The sequence below is a fragment of the Garra rufa genome, chromosome 16 (genome assembly GCF_049309525.1).
Source record: "Garra rufa chromosome 16, GarRuf1.0, whole genome shotgun sequence".
NCBI lineage: Eukaryota > Metazoa > Chordata > Actinopteri > Cypriniformes > Cyprinidae > Garra > Garra rufa.
The window spans coordinates 42,992,286-43,012,631 of NC_133376.1; the positions used below are offsets into that span (position 1 = coordinate 42,992,286).

At 35.3% G+C, this 20,346-nt stretch overlaps 2 protein-coding genes across 2 annotated transcripts; both read left to right on the forward strand.

Moving 5' to 3' along the window:
- The first annotated feature begins 841 nt into the window (after positions 1-841).
- gdf9 (growth differentiation factor 9) lies at positions 842-6,056 on the forward strand. The gene is made up of 2 exons (XM_073821139.1): positions 842-1,184; positions 5,122-6,056. The coding sequence occupies exons 1-2, from the start codon at positions 842-844 to the stop codon at positions 6,054-6,056; spliced, it is 1,278 nt and encodes a 425-aa protein (XP_073677240.1).
- A 2,432-nt stretch (positions 6,057-8,488) lies between these two features.
- On the forward strand, positions 8,489-19,169 carry nudt22 (nudix (nucleoside diphosphate linked moiety X)-type motif 22). Its single transcript, XM_073820802.1, has 6 exons — positions 8,489-8,896; positions 10,376-10,862; positions 15,520-15,633; positions 15,729-15,826; positions 15,922-16,015; positions 17,770-19,169. The coding sequence occupies exons 1-6, from the start codon at positions 8,811-8,813 to the stop codon at positions 17,869-17,871; spliced, it is 981 nt and encodes a 326-aa protein (XP_073676903.1). The 5' UTR covers positions 8,489-8,810; the 3' UTR covers positions 17,872-19,169.
- Positions 19,170-20,346: the final 1,177 nt, after the last annotated feature.

Sequence of the window (20,346 nt, forward strand, 5' to 3'; positions counted from 1 at the left end):
ATGTGTTATAAATAAATTTACACTGATTTTTATTCGTTGAAAATTTTGAAAATGTTAGCAAAAAACCGTGAAAATGTGGTCTGGAAAGAATTTAAAAAAGTTGAAAAAAGTTGATCATGTTCAAAGATAATATCTGGTTATTATATTTATTGATTCCTCCTAACCCCAGATAGCTAAAAGAAATCCAAAATGCAAGCCAAAGCTCGGGTCTTACTCTTAGGAGGATAATGTACATGTATTTGAATTGCTTTTGCCATTGTCTGTAAATCCCGCCTCCTCGCTCGCAACGATTGGTCGATTATGAAGTGCCTGCACGCCATTGGTCAAAATACTTTTCAATCATTACCTTCATCAAGTATGAAAACAATAGCATAACAAAGACAAAATCCAGACATTTTAGGCAAATTAGAGACCCTGGCAAGGACATATCCGGGAAAAAACGACTTCAGCTCATCCTAAATAAATATTCTGTACAGCAGTGAAAAGCTTATAAATATGTTTAATTAATTTATGAATGGCAGTTACATAACGCAGACCCTCAAGTGCTAACAAGTTGTTGTCAATAACCGTGTCTTTTGTTTACAAAGTGCGCTCTTTTGCCTAGGCTATAAAATCCAAACCGAAACTTTAACTTGAACCTGTCGATAGCGAATCTAAAAGAAATGTCGCGTTGTTTGAGACGTGTAAAGTCAAAATCTCTGAAATCGTACAATATTAACATTTTGTGGAAGCCCACATTGGCAAAAACCGGCCTAATTGCGCACACCTGTCTGTCAGGTAAGGGCGACGGAAGTGCGGTTTGGGCCGGAGACTCTGAAGTCTTCTCCGGACTGCATTTATTATGGCGACGCCGCTTTTTGAACGCAGTGCGCGTTGTTTCTTTGTGGTTCTCGCGGTCATCAGCTTGTCATTCACATCGTGCTACAACTTTGAAAACGAGTCTGTTGAACCCGACGTCTCCCTTCACCATGGTAATATCCTGAGCCCTTTGCTGAAGGCTTTATCAGAGCAAAACCCTTGGGGAGATTTCACACCACGAACCAAACCTGACTCCAGATATGTGCGATACATGAAGAGGCTCTATAAACTATCATCCAAACCGGACAGGAATCAAGAGGCCTCCCATTTGTACAACACTGCCCGCCTGATCACCCCTAGAGAGGAGTGTCTCGAGCAAAACCGAGGTATAGCACTTCTGATTCCTCTAGTATCTGAATCTGAGAGCTTGATCAGAATGTTTAGGGTAGAGCGGGGTAAGTTGTCACACCTTTCACACTGTCGAGCTTTTACTGAGCACCATACACCACAATGTAATAAATGTCTTACCAAATGAAAGAAGGAAGTCTTGGGCACATATTACATTTTCATATCTTATCTCATTAAGGAGTTGTAGACTGTTGAATAGAGAATGCGCACTTGTGACAATTTGCCCCATCGGCAGGTAAATTGTCACACTAGATTATCTAAAAATAAGAACAACTACTTAATTGTGATTATTTTATTAATATGTGATTAATATGAACAATTATGCCTAGAGAATTTGAAAAAAAAAAAAAAAAACAATACACATTTTTTTTTTTTTTTTACAACTTTAAACTTTAAACTTATGTTCTCTGGCTTGCACATAAATCCATGAAAACTGAATGAAATGCTGCAGATAACTTGTTTAACTTAATATGTGTAACCTCTGAACACAATAGATGCCCTGTATCTGATTAATCAGACTTATCTTCAGAGTAACAATTCTGGCACTTTTTTTTTTTTTTTTTTGAGCATGTATTTGTACTGGGGCAAGTTGTCACATGTGACCACTTGCCCCAAATTGACATGTATGCTAATGTTGGCTAAATGTCAGGGTTAGCTCAACATAGCACGTCAGCTATCAAAAGACACGTTATTTTCTCCTCTATTTTGTGCAAAATAATAATTTTTAACATCTATACCAAACAAAGTTGTACTGAAGAATATTTAAAGTGATTTTTTTTTAACCTTTTAGGTAAAAAAAAAAAAAATTGTGCTCACCTCAGATTTGAGCAGTCTTGACCACATGTGAAAAGGAGGTTGACTATAGAATAGTGACTAATTTAATTTTTGAGATAGAGCTTCTAGTGTTGGAGTTATGAACAGTGTGACAACTTACCCCGCTCTCCCCTACTATTTATGCAACAGCATGATTACAAGTGTGATATTGCTTTTTATACTACTGTTCAGTAAAGTTAATAAGTATGTTATGCTTTAGGCAAAATGTATTAAATGCAAAAAGAAAAAAAAAATGTTTCTGAGATAATTAGACACATTTCCTATTCAATTTTTTCCTAGGTTATTATTATTATTATTATTTACACAATTTATATAGACTTCCAAGCCATGAACCAAAACTGCCACCTACAAAATATTTTTTGAGACAAAAATCTGAGACTAGACTGTGTACTACTTTTATGTGGCATTGAACTACATATTTAATGTAAGTGCAAAATATATAACATTTAATGCAAAATACTCAAATATATACAATTTTCTCAATTTAGTTGTGACATGGAGACCTAACAATGAATTCTCTGATTGGTGGATCTTAAAAGGATAGTTCAATCTAAATGAAAAGTTATAATTTGCTCATGTCATTTCAAAGCCATAAGATTTTATTCTGTTCTCTTCTAATTTCTTTGATTAGAAATCTTTGATTAAATGGATGAGCAAAATTATGGCTTTATATACTTATGTAGAAGTTGCATCTAACAGCCTAACTGCCATTTATGTCTTTGTCTTATGTATTATTGTTATAAATCAGTTTCTTTATTCTTTATTATCATGCCAAAACGGTGGATTACACTCTTGAAAATAAAGGTGCTTTAAAAGGTTCTTCAAGTGATGCCATAAGAGAACCATTTTTAATCAAAGGTTCTTTAAAGAACCATCTCTTTCTTCCCTTTTTTATAATCTGAAGAACTTCTTTCGCAACAAAGAACCTTTTGTGAAACAGAAAAGTTCTTCAGATGTTAAAGGATCTTTCTGGAACCATTTAGACAAAAAAGGTTCTTCTATGGCATCATAAAGCACCTTTATTTATAAGAGTGTACTCAGTAAATGCATGGCTTTCTTCTTCATTTATGCATTTCGTTCACAAAAAAAAAAAAAAAAAAAAAGAAATATTAACAAAATCAAAAATGTGAGCTGGTTGACATTATTTCATTCTGAACAAACTGCATTCAAAAAATCAATAGTCACTCGCAAGCAGTAAATAAACACAAATAACTGAAGTCAAGCAAAGGATGTGTTCCACAACAATTCTATGTGTTATCTTGGCAGAATTCTTCATTCAGGACATTTCCTACAGTCTGACGTTTAAAAGGAAAGTTTGTTAAGACCTAAAATCTAAAAGGGCATTAATATATTTTTTATATTTCTTGAGTTACAGCCATGCAAAATTTGCAGAAAAGAAACGTTAAGTGCTTTTTGCCCATTTTTGAACAGTCACCATTGTGACATTATAATGCAACAAAGACAGCTAAAGTCAACAGATTTCACTAACAGAGCTACTAATCTCTGTGTAAAAATAATATAATGATGCTGCCATCTCTCTAAAGTCATTTTCCCCCCCTGTAATTTGGCTCCAAATCTCAGGTGAAAATTGTCATTTTTGACCTTCCTCTACAAAACAGTGGATTACACTCTTAAAAATAAAGGTGCTTAAAAAGGTTCTTAAAGCGATGCAATAGAAAAATCATTTTTGGCTCCACAAAGAACCATTAAGTCAAAGGTTCTTTAAAGAACCATCTCTTTTGTCCCTTTTTATAATCTGAAGAACCTTCTTTCACCACAAAAAAACCTTTTGTGAAACAAAGGTTCTTCAGATGTTAAAGGATCTTTATGGAACCATTTAGAAAAAAAAAGGTTCTTCTATTGCATCGTGAAGCACCTTTATTTTTTAAAGTGTACTCTGTAAATGCATGGCTTTCTTCTTCATTTATATATTTCTATCACCAGACAAAATATTAACAAAATCAAAAATTTGAGCTGGGGACCTCTGGTTGACCCCATTTCATTCTGAACAAACTACATTCAAAAAATCAATAGTCACTCGCAAGCAATAAATAAACACAAATAACTGAGGTCAAGCAAAGGATGTGTGCCTCAACAATTCTCTGTTATCTTGGCAGAGGTCTTCATCCAGGACATTTCCTATACAGTCTGACCCGAGTGAGGTCTCAGGAGCAGCTAAATAAAGACATTTAAAAGGAAAGTTTGTTAAGACCCAAAATCTAAAAGGGCATTAAGTAATATTTAATATGTCTTGAGTTATAGCCACTTTGCAGAAAAGAAACAAAGTGCTTTATGCCCATATTTGAACTGTCACCATTGGCATATATGTGACCCTGGACCACAAAACCAGTCATAAGGTTAAATTTGACAAAACTGAGATGTATACATCATATGAAAGCTCAATAAATAAGCTTTCTATTGATGTATGGTTTGTTAGGATATGACAATATTTGGCTGAGATACATCTATTTGAAATCAGAAATCTGAGGATGCAAAAAAATCAAAAAGACTGAGAAAATCACCTTTAAAGTTGTCCAAATTAGGTTCTTAACAATGCATATTACAAATCAAAAATTACATTTTGATATCTTTACAGTATGAATTTTACAAAAAATCTTCATGGAACATGAACTTCACTTAATTTCTTAATGATTTTTGGCATAAAAGAAAAATCAAAAATTTTGACCCATGCAATGTATTTTTGGCTATTGCTACAAATATACCCCAGCGACTTAAGACTGGTTTTGTGGTCCAGGGTCACATATATTTCAACACAGTTTGCCGGGTCAACAGATCTCTGTGCAAAAATAATAAAATGATGCTGCCATCTTTCTAAAGTCATTTTTACCATCCTGTAATTTGGCTTCAAATCTCAGGCGATTTCAGGTATTTCACCAGAAAATAATAGCAAAATCAAAAATGTCAAAAATGTGAGCTGGGGACCTCTGGTTGACATTCTTTCATTCTGAACAAACTGCATTCAAGAAATCAACAGTCACTCGCAAGCAGAAAATAAACACAAGTAACTGAGATCAAGCAAAGGATGTGTTCCTCAACTATTTTTATGTGTTATCTTGGCAGAGTTCTTCATGCAAGACATTTCCTACAGTCTGAACCGAGTGAGGTCTCAGGAGCAGCTACTCAAGTCGGTCCTGCTTTACTCTTTTGACCACAACCACATCGCCCCCTTCACATCGCTCTGCTACCTCGACGTCAAAGAACAGAAGCCCTCGAAGGATCAAATGTGTTCTCCGCATCTCGGCACGCAGCAGTCGGTCCCTCTCCTCAGCTTCCGCGTCCACACCGAGAGAAGAGTCCGCCGCCGCTGGGTGGAAGTCGACGTGACCTCCTTCCTCCATCCTCTCATTCAAGCCCATAAAAAGTACATCCATTTGCTGATCAACCTGACCTGCGTTGAAGACATGATCCCCAGAGCTGGAGGCCAGGTTCACAAGAGCCCAGTGGAGCTAACTCACAGATCTCCATCTCTTCTTCTGTACCTTAATGACACCAGCGAGGTTGCGTACCAGAGAAGAGCCACTCGAGGTAGAATGGTGGACTTGACCTCAAACCACTGGGATGGAAAGTCCACATGGTGGGATTCAACTTCACGAAAGAGACGAGGGACACTAAAGAGCACCAATTCGCCGAATGCAGAAACCAGCATGCCCAAACTCGTCCCCATGTACGACTTTCCAACAGATGACTGTGACCTGTATGATTTCAAAGTGAGCTTCAGTCAGCTCAAACTGGATCATTGGATCATCGCGCCTCACAAATACAATCCGAGGTACTGTAAGGGGTCTTGTCCGAGGGCTGTGGGATTTATTTATGGGTCGCCGGTGCACACGATGGTTCAGAACATCATTTATGAGAAGCTAGACTCCTCTGTGCCTAGACCTTCATGCGTACCTTCAGAATATAATCCACTGAGTGTTTTGACCATTGAGAACGACGGCTCTATTGCATACAAGGAGTACGAGGAGATGATTGCCATTAGATGCACCTGTCGATAAATTAAACCGTGAAATGAATCTTTTTTTCCCTTTTTTTGGGATGCATTGCTTTGTAAACCACTGACCTGTTTTTTTTTTTTTTTTTTTTTGCACTGGCCATTCTTATTATAAAGAAAATGATTGATGACTTGACCACGTATCAGATAATTTTTATCTGATTCTGTAATGCTTAGAATATACAAATCAATCATGCAACTGAATTGTTTTGTATTCTTAGACACATTTTTTTTCTTCTGTATAATAGTTATATGAGGGTATTTAATTAGTTTAAAGTCTTTTTTTGATGATGATGATGACCAGTTATGTTATTTTTAAGTTTTTGTTCTTTTGGTTTGGTGGTCTTGTCTCGCACGTTCTATTCCCTAAACATGAATAGCTAAATTTTAATACTTCTAGTTCTGGACCGAATATAAAAAGTGTAGTTCTATTGTCTTTTCAGAACACTTTTACATTGTTTTTTTAAAAACCTGGGAATTGCAGACGGTTGTCTCATGGGCAACCTCTCTCTTCTTGATGTCCAGAAAATAAGTTGCCTAAATTGGCAACTTGATATGTTTGTTAAGAAAGTAATATTTGAGAATGTGTGTCACGACTATTTCTATCATTTATGTCTGTGTGATTTGATCAGGCTGGCTTTGGTTTCACAAAAAGAAAAAAAATCCCATTTGAAAATGTAAAATAAAAATGCAGCAAAGAAACTTGATTTTTTTTTTTTTTTTGATCAAACATTGTTGGCTTGTCTTTGTAATATCAGTGTTTGAGAAAGCTAACATCTGTGGTTTGAAGTCTTAAAGGAGTAGTTCACTTTCAGAACAAAATCTGTAAAAAATTACAGATAATACTCCCCTCCTTTTCGTCCGAGATGTTCGTATCTTTCTTTCTTCAGTTGTAAGGAAATAGTTTTTTGAGGAAAACATTTCAGGATTTCTCTCCATATAGTGGACTTCTATGGTGCCCCCGAGTTTGAACTTCCAAAATTCAGCTTGAAATGACACTAAATGATCCCAGCCAAGGAAAGAATTGTCTTATCTAGCGAAACGATTGGTTATTTTCTAAAAAATTACAATTTAAACAGTTTATATACTTTTTAACCTCAAGTGCTCGTCTTGTCTAGCTCTGTGTGTACTCTGTGTAGAGATTAAAAAGTATATAAATTGTAAATGTTTTTTGGAAAATAACCCATCATTTTGCTAGATATGACCTTTTTTTCCTCGGCTGGGATCGTTTAGAGTCCTTTGAAGCTGCATTTAAACTGCATTTTGGAAGTTCAAACTCGGGGCACCATAGAAGTCCACTATATGGAGAGAAATCCTGAAATGTTTTCCTCAAAAAACTTTCTTTACGACTGGACATGAACATCTTGGATGACAAGGGGGTGAGTACAATATCGGTAAATTTTTGTTCTGAAAGTGAACTACTCCTTTAATAGTGCTGGGTTAAGAAAGTTTCTTTTTTGTAAACATTAGCCGAACTAAAAATGAACTAATATATTTTTCTTTGCTTTCAAAGTGTATGATGATTGAAGAATTTTTTGTTGATTAAATATTAAAGAAATAAATGGTAAGCTTTTTGATCAAATGTCAGTTTAAAGTCAGCTAAACATGAATTTTACTCCTCACTTGGGATAAAAATGTGGTGTCCAAGTATGCAAAACTTGCAAAAAAAATGCAATTTTCTATTCATATCATTTTGTTTAAATTTAGTCCACTTAGGCAAAGCTGTCTATCTGTTGCCATGGCAAAATTATTTATATGTGACCCTGGACCACAAAACCAGTCTGAAGTAGCACAAATACATTTGTAGCAATAGGCAACAATACATTGAGTCAAAATGATCCTTTAATGCCAAAAATCTTTAGGATATTAAACAAAGATCATGTTCCATAAAGATAGTTTGTACATTTCCTACCGTAAATATATCAAAACTTAATTTGTGATTAGTAATATGCATTGCGAAGGACTTCGTTTGGACACCTTTAAAGGCCATTTTCTCAATATTTTGAATTTTTTGCACCCTCAGATTCTAGATTTTCGACCAAATATTGTTCTATCCTAACAAACCATACATCAATGGAAAGCTTATTTATTAGGATTATATAATCTAATTTAAAAAGTTGACTCTTATGACTGGTTTTCTCGTCACACATGTACAAAACAACATGATTGATGTGGAAAACGTTAAATATTTTGTTACAGTTCTGTGCTCTCATGTGAGTTTCTCTAATAATACAAAGTATATATTTTTTTAAAATCTTAAGAAAATATAGCGTATATAATGAGTTTTATTTAAATACAGTATGTTTAGTTGTTTGTTCTATTTTATCTTCTCTGTCGTTTTCAGTTTTCAGCAGACGCTCAGGTTACTGACTTTTATTTTGAAGTCCGGCGCTTTCCGGAAGTTGTTCAGTTAAGAGTCCGGCTGTGTACGGTTTAGGTAAGGAAGTAAGTTTGCTTGGTAGCTAAATATTGTAAACAACAGAATGAAAAGCAGTCTCAAAGTGTTTTAATGTAATATTTTCTTAGAAATGAAACAGCATCTTTCTATTAACTTAGTTCGCCGTTTGTAAGGCCTGTTGAACTGTTTTTATAGTAACGTTAGGTATCTGTCAGTTTCATAACTCTTGTCTCAAAACAAACTTTCTGTCTAACGTTAACTTAGATGTACACGGTTCGCAAATCATATCTAGGTAGGCAGCTCACTGAGAAGACACCCATGCTGAAAGTCCACTTAGGAGAAGTTTGAAAGGGATTTGTCATGGATCCAGAGGTGTCTCTCATGCTGCACTGTGATGCATTACAGGCTCTTGGAGAACATCAGGTTCACGTAGAAATCTCAGACAGGTACAGTAGAAATACCATTATAAAGTTGAGGTCAAACATTTACATATACATTTCAGAATCCGCTAAATCAAATGTTAATTATTTGTATCTCAAAACAAGAGGGATCATACAAAACACATGTTATTGTTTATTTAGTGCTCACCTGAGTCAGATATTTCACATAAAATATGCTTACACATAGTCCACACGAGAAAATAATAGTTGGATTTATAAAAATGACCCAGTTTAAAAGTTTACATACTTGATTCTCAATATTGTGTTCTCACCCGAATGATCCACAGTTGTTATTTTTGTTTAGTGATAGTTGTTCATGAGTCTCTTGTTTGTCCTGAACAGTTCAACTGCCTGCTGTTCTTCTGAAAAATCATTTGGTTTCCAGCGTTTTTGTGTATTTGAACACTTTCCAACGATGACTGTGTGATTTTGAGATCCATCTTTTCACACTGAGGACAACTGAGAGACTCATATGCAACTATTACAGAAGGTTTAAACGCTCATTTATGCTTCAAAAGGAAACACAATGCATCAAGAGCAGGGGGTGAAAACTTTTGAACAGAATGGAGATGTGTACATTCTTCTTATTTTGCCTAAATATGATTTTTTTTCCATTTAGTACTGCTTTTCAGAGGCTATAGAAGATAGTTGCATGTTTCCCAGAATTTGAAGATCAGGGTAAATTTGACTTATTTTGTCGTCTGGGAAACATGTAAGTATCTTCTGTAGCTTCTGGAGGGCAGTACTTAATGAAAAAAATTAGGCAAAATAAGAAAAATGTGCACACCTACATTTTGTTCAAAAGTTTTCACCCCCTGGCGCTTAATGCATGTTTTTTTCTTCTTCTGAAGCATCAGTGAGCGTTTGACCCTTCTGTAATAGTTGCATATGAGTCTCTCAGTTGTCCTCAGTGTGAAAAGATGGATCTCAAAATCATACAGTAATCGTTGGAAAGGAGTCAAATACACAAAAATGCAAAAAAACAAAGAATTTGTGGAACCTGAAGTTTTTTTTGATGAATAGCAGGCAGTTTAACTGTTCAGGACAAACAAGGGACTCATGAACAACTATCACTAAACAAAAAACACCGCCTTGGATCATTCAGGCAAGAGCACATTAATAAGAATCAAGGGTAAGTACAATTTGAATGGGATCATATTTATAAACTCTACAACTATTTTCTCTTGTAGACAATATGTAAACATCTTTTATGTGAAATCTCTTATTCAGGTCAGTACTAAATAAACAATAACATGCATTTTGTATGGTCCCTCTTATTTTGGTAAAATAATTAACGTTTTGCAGATTCTGAAAGGGGGATGTAAACTTTTGACCTCAACTGTAAATGTTTTTTTTTTTTTTTTATAATTTAATGTCATAAGAATATTTGTACTTTTAAATATTAAATAGTCACAAAATAGCACTGTAATGAACGAAGTGGCCGTATTTTAACCAAAACATTTTGTTGCTTCAATCCCACACTAGGTTCAATCGGCAGAGTTTTCCAGAAATCGAGCAGCACATTGAAGCCGTGTGGAGCGACCGATTGGCCAAAGAACCGTGGCTCTTCAATGGAGCCAAATTCAGATTGCATTCAGCGGTGCTTTCTGTCATGGAAAACGGACCAGTGGCAGAACAGGCCTCACAGTGTGGTGAAGGAGACCAATTAGAAAGTGCTGATAAGTCCTCAAACAGATTGGCGAAAAATGAGCAATCGTGCGTTCTAACATTACAATTAGGCCTGACTTGTTATAAAGACTATCTCGGGACTAACTGGTCTCGAGAGGCAGGGAATCTGCAGAGTCACGGACAGAACGAATGTGCAGATCCTCAGGCCTTCCTCGCACAGCCGCTGGGGGTGGGTGCCGTCATGGCCACCGCAGACGGAGATGTCGTCCTGCTGAGGAGAAGTCAGAAAGTGGCAGAGGCTGCAGGCCTGTTAGACATACCTGGAGGTCATCCTGAGCCAAAGGTCAGATACACTGAGAGCCACTCATTAATGCCTTCATCAGGATTCCTTATTCTCTTATGCTCACTTTTTTGTTAATCTGGCAACACATCCCTTATGACAATGAACCATGGTTTTGTTAACTACAGTTTAAAAAGTTTAACTACAGTATTTGTAGTAAAACTGGTTATACAAAAAAATCACATAGTTACTACACTTTCACTATAGTAAATCCACAGTTAATTTTCTTAAGGGGTTTGTATTTGGGCATACTTTCTTCTCTTTTCCTTGTTTTGTTTTTATAACAGTACTGGCTTAATTCTTTATGTTTAATGTTTTCTACTATTAAATTGAAAAAAAAAAAAAAAGATTTGTGAACCACCTCCAAGTACCTGAATCAATTGATTCGCAAACACGCTCCTGAACTTCCGATCTAAATCAAATGATTCGCAATGCAAAGTCTCCATTTGAATAATGATTCGCAAACCATTATTTCAGATCTATACTCACGAATCATTCCACTCGTGATATGATTTGCGAACCTGGTCCGAAGCTCAAATTTAAATCTAATAATTTGCGATCCTATCTGAATATGAAGTTCAGATCTAAATCAAATGATTCGCGATCCGAAGATCTGAAAAATGATTCGCAATATCAACAATACGTGAAGTTCCGATCTAAATCAAATGATTTGCGAACCGGTCAGAATCAAATGATATGCAGAACGTGAAGTTCCGATCTAAATCAAATAATTTGCGATCCGAAGTCCCAATCTGAAAATTATTTGCGAACCATCATTTCACATTAGGACTCGAAATGATTCGCGAACTGATATGAATCAAATGATAAACAATACGTGAAGTTCCGATCTAAATCAAATGATTCACGGACCTGCTTGAAATTCCGATGTGAATCAAATGATTCGTGAACCGATCTGAATCAAATGATACACAATACCGTACGTGAAATTCCTAAATTAAATGATTCGCGAACCATCATTTCACATCAGGACTCGAAATGATTCACAAACCGATCTGAATCAAATGATACACGATACATGAAGTTCCGATCTAAATCAAATGCTTCACGAACCCGCTTGAAGATCTAAATCAAATGATTTGCGATCTAAAGTTCTGATCTGTATAATGATTCGCGAACCATCATTTCAGATCAGGACTCGAAATGATTCACGAACCGATCTGAATCAAATTATACACGATACGTGAAATTCCGTTCTAAATCAAATCGTTCGTGAACCCTCTTGAAGTTTCAATCTGAATCAAATGATTCTCGATCCGAAGTCCCGATCTGAAAAATGATTTGCGAACCTTCATTTCAGATCAGGACTCGAAATGATTAGTGAAACGATCTGTATAAAATGAAACGCCATACGTGAAGTTCCGATGTCAATCAAATGATTCGCGAACCGATCAGAATCAAATGATATGCAGAATGTGAAGTTCCGATCTGAATCAAATGATTCGTGAACCGATCAGAATCAAATGATCGATGTGAATCAAATGATTCGTGAACTGATCTGAATCAAATGATAAACAATATGTGAAGTTCCGATCTAAATCAAATGATTCACGAACCTGCTTGAAATTCCGATGTGAATCAAATGATTCGTGAACCGATGTGAATCAAATGATTCGCGAACCGATCTGAATCAAATGATACACAATACCGTACGTGAAATTCCTAAATTAAATGATTCGCGAACCATCATTTCACATCAGGACTTGAAATGATTCACAAACCGATCTGAATCAAATGATACACGATACATGAAGTTCCGATCTAAATCAAATGCTTCACGAACCCGCTTGAAGATCTAAATCAAATGATTCGCGATCTAAAGTTCTGATCTGTATAATGATTTGCGAACCATCATTTCAGATCAGGACTCGAAATGATTCACGAACCGATCTGAATCAAATAATACACGATACGTGAAATTCCGTTCTAAATCAAATCGTCCGTGAACCCTCTTGAAGTTTCAATCTGAATCAAATTATTCTCGATCCGAAGTCCCGATCTGAAAAATTATTTACGAACCTTCATTTCAGATCAGGACTCGGAATGATTAGTGAAACGATCTGTATAAAATGAAACGCCATACGTGAAGTTCCGATCTAAATCAAATGATTCGCGATCCGAAGTCCCAATCTAAAACATTATTGTGAACCATCATTTCACATTAGGACTCGAAATGACTCGCAAACCGATCTGAATCAAATGATAAACAATATGTGAAGTTCCGATCTAAATCAAATGATTTGCGAACCTGCTTGAAATTCCGATGTGAATCAAATGATTCGCGAACCAATCAGAATCAAATTATACGCAGAACTTGAAGTTCCGATCTGAATCAAATGATAAACAATATGTGAAGTTCCGATCTAAATCAAATGATTCACGAACCTGCTTGAAATTCCGATCAGAATCAAATGATATGCAGAATGTGAAATTCCGATGTCAATCAAATGATTCGCGAACCGATCAGAATCAAATGATAAACAATACGTGAAGTTCCGATCTAAATCAAATGATTCACCTACCTGCTTGAAATTCCGATGTGAATCAAATGATATGCAGAACATGAAGTTCCGATCTAAATCAAATGATTCGCGATCCGAAGTCCCAATCTAAAAAATTATTATTATTTCACATTAGGACTCGAAATGACTCGCGAACCGATCTGAATCAAATAATAAACAATACGTGAAGTTCCGATCTAAATCAAATGATTTGCGAACCTGCTTGAAATTCCGATGTGAATCAAATGATTCGCGAACCAATCAGAATCAAATGATACGCAGAACGTGAAGTTCCGATCTAAATCAAATGATTCACGAATCGATCTGAATCAAATGATACGCAATACCGTATGTGAAATTCCTAAATTGAATGATTCGCGAACCATCATTTCACATCAGGACTCGAAATGATTCACAAACCAATCTGAATCAAATGATACACGATACATGAAGTTCTGATCTAAATCAAATGATTCGCAATCTAAAGTTCTGATCTGTATAATGATTCGCGAACCATCATTTCAGATCAGGACTCGAAATGATTCACGAACCGATCTGAATCAAATTATACACGATACGTGAAATTCCGTTCTAAATCAAATCGTTCGTGAACCCTCTTGAAGTTTCAATCTGAATCAAATGATTCGTGATCTGAAGTCCCGATCTGAAAAATGATTCACGAACCATCAGGACTCGAAATGATTAGTGAAACGATCTGAATTAAATGAAACACCATACGTGAAGTTCCGATCTAAATCAAATGATTCGCGAACTGATCTGAATCATATTATTTACAGTAAGTGAAGTTTCTATCGAAATCAAATGATTCGTGAACCTGCTTGAAGTTTAGATCTAAATCAAATGATGCCAATCTGAATAATGATTCGCGAACCTTCATTTCAGACCAGGACTCGAAATGATTCGCGAACCAATCTAAATCATATTATTTACGATAAAGTCCTGTTCTTAATAAAATGATTCGCGAACCTGCTTGAAGGTCTGATCTTAATCAAATTATTATTATAATGTTTCGCGAACCATCATTGCAGATCAGGACTGTTCCTCCGTTTTTTTTACGTCTTCAGCCATGTTTACATGCCACTGTCAGTACTACCGCTGGCTTAGTTCTCTAGTTTTATGCCTTAAACTGAAATAAGCGAAAACAGTATTATGTTTACAAATAAAATATCAATATTTCCATTTCAAAGATGACATCCAACACAAATCTACGAACATATTTAGGTGAGTTAACTTTAGCCGGTTTACTGCTAACTAGTAAAAACACTCGACGAGCTGCACCTCAAAATACATGTTAAATGGAAACATTGTGCATTATAACATTATGATCGAGTTTATAGCTTAATTCACTATATGTGACCCTGGACCACAAAACCAGTCATAAGGTTAAATTTTACAAAACTGAGATGTGTACATCATATGAATAATCTTTCTATTGATATATGGTTTGTTAGGATAGGACAATATTTGGCCGAGATACATCTATTTGAAAATCTGGAATCTGAGGGTGCAAAAAAATCAAAATACTGAGAAAATCACCTTTAAAGTTCTCCAAATTAAGTTCTTAACAATGCATATTACTAATCAGAAATTACATTTTGATATATTTATAGTAGGAATTTGACAAAAAATCTTCATGGAACATGATCTTTACTTAATTTCCTAATGATTTTTGGCATAAAAGAAAAATTAATAATTTTGACCCATACTATGTATTTTTGGCTACTGCTACAAATATACCCCAGCGACTTAAGACTGGTTTTGTGCTCCAGGGTCACATTTTCAAAATAATTTGGCAGTGCAGTTCAGTCAGTTATTGTTGTATCTGATTGTAGTATTCTTTATGGAGTGATAGTCATTGTATAAAGAGCAAATTTAAGAATCAGCTGAACACACAACAGCATAACAATATAAAATTAACAAAATAAAGTTAAACTGGTATTATTCCCTTGCTGCAGCTCTGTTATTATTCATCTGGGCACCTAAGAAATGCATTAGCTTACTTATTTAAGCAGGAAAAGGAGGAGTGACATTAGGAATTAAATGCATCTACTCTCTAAACTCATGGAGTTTTAGGCCTGTTGTATAATCTGAAATGCAGTAATATCTGTGTGTGTCTGCAGATGTTGTGTCCAGAGGTCAGTGAGGAGGACATATGTGTCAATCTCCTTCAGGGTAAAGAGAGAGCCGTTGTTTCAGAGATCTTCTCCTCGGTGTGTGCGGAGATCAGTGATGAGGTGTGTATCTGTGGACTGCACATTTATCAGATGATGCTTCAGTCCCATATTAATGCCGCTTTGTGGTCTCATCATCTCTTTCTTTGTTGTCACAGGTGAACGTTCCCGTCAATTCTCTGAGCAAACCGCTGTTTATGGGAATTGCGCTGAACCACACCAGTGCAGGACGACCCAGTGCAGAGTTTTATGTCCGGTAATTATCATTCGTATGATGTTTAATTCTTAAACATCCACATGAGCTATTAGCTTAAATAACTACTCATTTGTTTTGTTTTTTATTCTGTGAAGGTGCACTTTGACAACAGAGGAAGTGAGAGATTTCTATAGACGTGGAGGTCCCGAGGCCCATGAGTCCACCGATATACTGTTCATGAGTCGAGCGGTAAGCACTTATATAAATACAGATCACGAGTATTTAATCATATTTACACTGCCACTCAAAAGTTTTGGGATTTTTTTTTTTTTTTAAAGTCTCTTATGCCCATCAAAGTTCCATTTATTTGCTCAAAAATACAGAAAAATGTAATATTCTGAAATATTTTTGCAATTCAAAATAACAGGTTTTTATTTTAAATATATTTTAAAATATAATTTATTCCTGTGATGCAAAGCTGAATTTTCATTATCCATTACTCCAGTCTTCAGTGTCACATGATCCTTCAGAAATCATTCTAATATACTGATTTATTACTTTTATTATCAATGTTGGAAACAGTTGTGCTGCTCAATGTTTTTTATTATAAAACGGTTAGTTCCATTCCTCAATTCTGATTGGTCAGCAGCTGTGTCGTATTCATGATAGGGCACTGCTATGACCGCTTCACTCAACGGTTTTGTGTATCATTGAACCTCCTTAGCAACCACCCTTAGCAACGTAAACACAGCTGCAGCAGTTAGGGACTACTTTTTACAGCGGAAGGCAGTTAATGATTTTACTTTATGAAAATGTACAACTTAATATATATAAATTAATATATACTTTTGATTTTAATATTTTTATTGTGTGGTAACCGTTTTATAAAAGCAATAAGGTACTTGAGGCCGTGCTGTATCATGAATAAATCACGGCCATTCACCGGCCATTGACCACAAAACAAAATCACGGTCAATCTCAAAAACGGCTCGTTTGTCGTAATTATGCTTTTAGATATATGTTTGTCTCGTTTACAGTAAAAAAAAAAACAGCCCAGGTTGCATTTTGGCAATAGTGATCCTTTAATTAGAAAATATTTCTTTTTTGAATAAATGCTGTTCTTTTTAACTTTTTATTCATCAAAAAAAAATCACAGATATCAATGTATGACAGGTTTAATTAAGCAATAAGGTACGAGAGGCCGTGCTGTATCATGAATAAATCACGGCTGAAGGGCGTTGTTAGGACGGCCGCGAGCGGAAACTCAAACAGTGAAAGTGAGTTGTTCAAAACCTTTCTTTTTAGTAAACTCTGTGTACACAAACAATGTTCTCAATGCTGGAGTTCATGTGTAGAGACCCAGGCGATACTTCCAGCAAAGTTTCATGGTGTGTCGAGCCTTCTTAGTGTTGTAAAAATATTGATTTTGATTCGCTCAAAGTTATGCCCCTAGTACTCCCATTCACCGGCCATTGACCACAAAACGAAATCACGGTCAATCTCAAAAACGGCTCGTTTGTTGTAATTATGCTTTTAGATATAATTTGTCTCGTTTACAGTAAAGAAAACAGCCCAGGTTGCATTTTGGCAATAGTTTAAGTCTTTACTATCACTTTTTATCAATTTAACACATCCTTGCTGAATTAAAGTATTAATTTATTTCAAAGAGAGAAAGAAAATGCTGAAAATTCAACTTTGCATCATAGAAATAAATTACTTTTTAAAGTACATTAAAATAGAAAACCACTATTTTAAATTGCATTAATATTTCACAATGTTAGTTTTTTTTTTTTGTGGTATTTTTAATCAAATAAACGTAGCCTTGATGAGCAGAAAAGTCTCCTTTAAAAAGCATTAAAATCTGAGTGTACATAAGCAAAATTTGTATTAGATATAAATGTTACACAGTCATCAAAAACAGAGTACAGTGATTTTAAAATGTCATAGTGCATTATGATGAAGTAATGCATATCTATATAATTTTTTAAAACTCTATTCTACAGAAAATGTTCCAGTTAAACGAGCGCTCCCCCCTGTGGTCAGAGATGTGTCCTTCAGCAAAGGGTGCAGTACTGCTGTATCAAAGGGTGATGCCTGATTACTGAATTGAATCAGATACACAACCAGCTCTCAGTAATTGCACAAACAGATCATATAAACGAGTAATTACATCATGTAAAGGAACGGTTCAGCCAGAAATGAAACTTTGCAGAAGGTGTATTCAACCTAAGGCTACCCAAGATGTAGATGAGTTTGTTTCTTCATCAGATTTGGAGAAATGTAGCTTTACATCACTTGCTCAACAATGGATCCTCTGCAGTGAATGGGTGCCGTCAGAATGAAAATCACTGCAGAGGATCCATTGTTGAGCAAGTGACAGAATGACAGATTTCTCCAAATTTAATCCACTGGATCCACTGTAGTGAATGGGTGCCGTCAAAATAAGAGTCCAAAGAGCTGATAAAAACATCACAATAATCCACCAGTAATCCACACCACTCCAGTCCATCAGTTAACGTCTTGGGAATGGGAAGCCACAAGCTGTGTTTATAAGTAAAAATATCCATCATTAAGATGTTTTTACTGTTAAAACTGCTTCTTTAAGCTAATATAGGAATCGTCTATCCTTAGGTTTGCTTTCTCCAGTGAATAAAACTGACGTTAACAGATGGACTCATTCTGACGGCACCCATTCACTGCAGAGTATCCACTGGTGAATAAGTGACGGAATGACAGATTTCTTCAAATTTGATTAAGAAACTTGCTCACCATTGGATCCTCTGCAGTGAATGGGTGCCGTCAGAATGAGTTTCCAAACAGCTGATAAAAACATCACAATAGTCCACACCACTCCAGTCTATCAGTCCAGCTTTTGGCTTCACAAGACTGGATTTTTGTGATGTTTTTATCAGCTGTTTGGACTCTCATTCTGACGGCACCCATTCACTGCAGAGGATCCGTAGGTGAGACAGTGATGAAGAAACAAACTCATCTACATCTTGGATGGCCTGAGAGTGTGCACTTTGTCATTTTTGGTTAACTATTCTTTTAATCTATTTTATGATATAATCAGTGACAACAGTTTGAGTTGTTTTGCATAGTGTTTTGTATAAGAGACCTGTTTGAAAAATTACAAAAAACATCATTGCAAACAACGGTAGTCTACTATTTTGTATACTGGTGGCCATTACAAGTCATAATATTTATACAGAGTTTTTTTATGGAAATCTATTCTTTGTAACAGACTTTAATTTGAATAAACAACTTTTTATATTAAATTAATAAAAGCTCAAATACAAACGACTAAGACGTTTTAATTTAGTGCAAATGTCAGATTGGAATTTACAGTGAAAGTCTTTTTGGCCTGGTTTACACTGTAGGTCTCGATGCCCAATTCTGATTTGTTGCCTATATCTGATTCATGCGTTTACACTTGCCATACCATCTTAAACATTGTGCATGCATTGTTGTCATTTACCTCCTTCTCACAAGCTTCCTCTGAGAATAATACGTGAACAGTGCTGATCAAACCAGTCACAATTAACACACTTAAAAAAATATGATGCATGATTTGTTGGACTACGCTACACGTGTTTGAAGTCGATAGAGTCAGCATTGATTATGAGAAAGATGAAAGTTTACTTTTTTTATTTTATCTTTGCTATTATGAATAAGAACAGATGCAAAAAACAGTAACAAATAGCCTAGAAAGAGAGAAATAATGCATTACCTTCATTTAAAAAAAAACATTCATGTGCGAAAAAACAAATACTCAAATATGTTTATTAGAAATAAATTGATTATTAAAACTACAAAAGAAGTGTAGTTTTCTTTTATGGTTAGACCAATATTAATCAATAATAGATATACTGTAATGCACGAATCAAATATAATGTTACACATCAGATGTTTTCCCCAAGCGTTCACTTAAGGCACAACAGATTATATTTGCGTGAATTCTGAAATACTGTAATTCTGTGTATTTTTTGGTGTTTGTGCACACTTTGGATGACAGTTAGCACGAGAAGTGAGCAGAGAAAAGGCAATTCTCAGTAAATGTACAAATAAAGAAACTTTTAGATGTCTAATCACTATTTGGAGCATCTGGGATCGCTAGACGAGAACTTAACCCTTGTGCTTTCAAAAAAAAAAAAAAAAAGTTACACATAGGTGCAAAATGGACAAAAATGTCCATGTCCAAAAACTGCCATAAAATATCATTTATTAATATTTTCTTCCACTTTCACTGATGTCGATTTTTTTAACCAGCATCTGTTCTACCCATAGATACCAAACACTCATTAATCTTCAGAATTTTAACCCTTTAAATGCTGGTTTGTTTACATGATGCCACAGGTGTTTTTTTTATGAAAAAAAAAAGAAAAATAGTAGTTAATTTCCATATACTAAATGATAAGCAGATTTTTATTTCTTTGCTTATTAGCTTCTTGGGTGTGTCAATGAAGAACAACAACATTCATTTTGAGGCATTTATATTTTTTATGTAGTGTCAGATTTAAAAAAACAACAACTAACACTTAGGGCCATAATGGACAAAAATGTCCATGTCAAAAAACTGT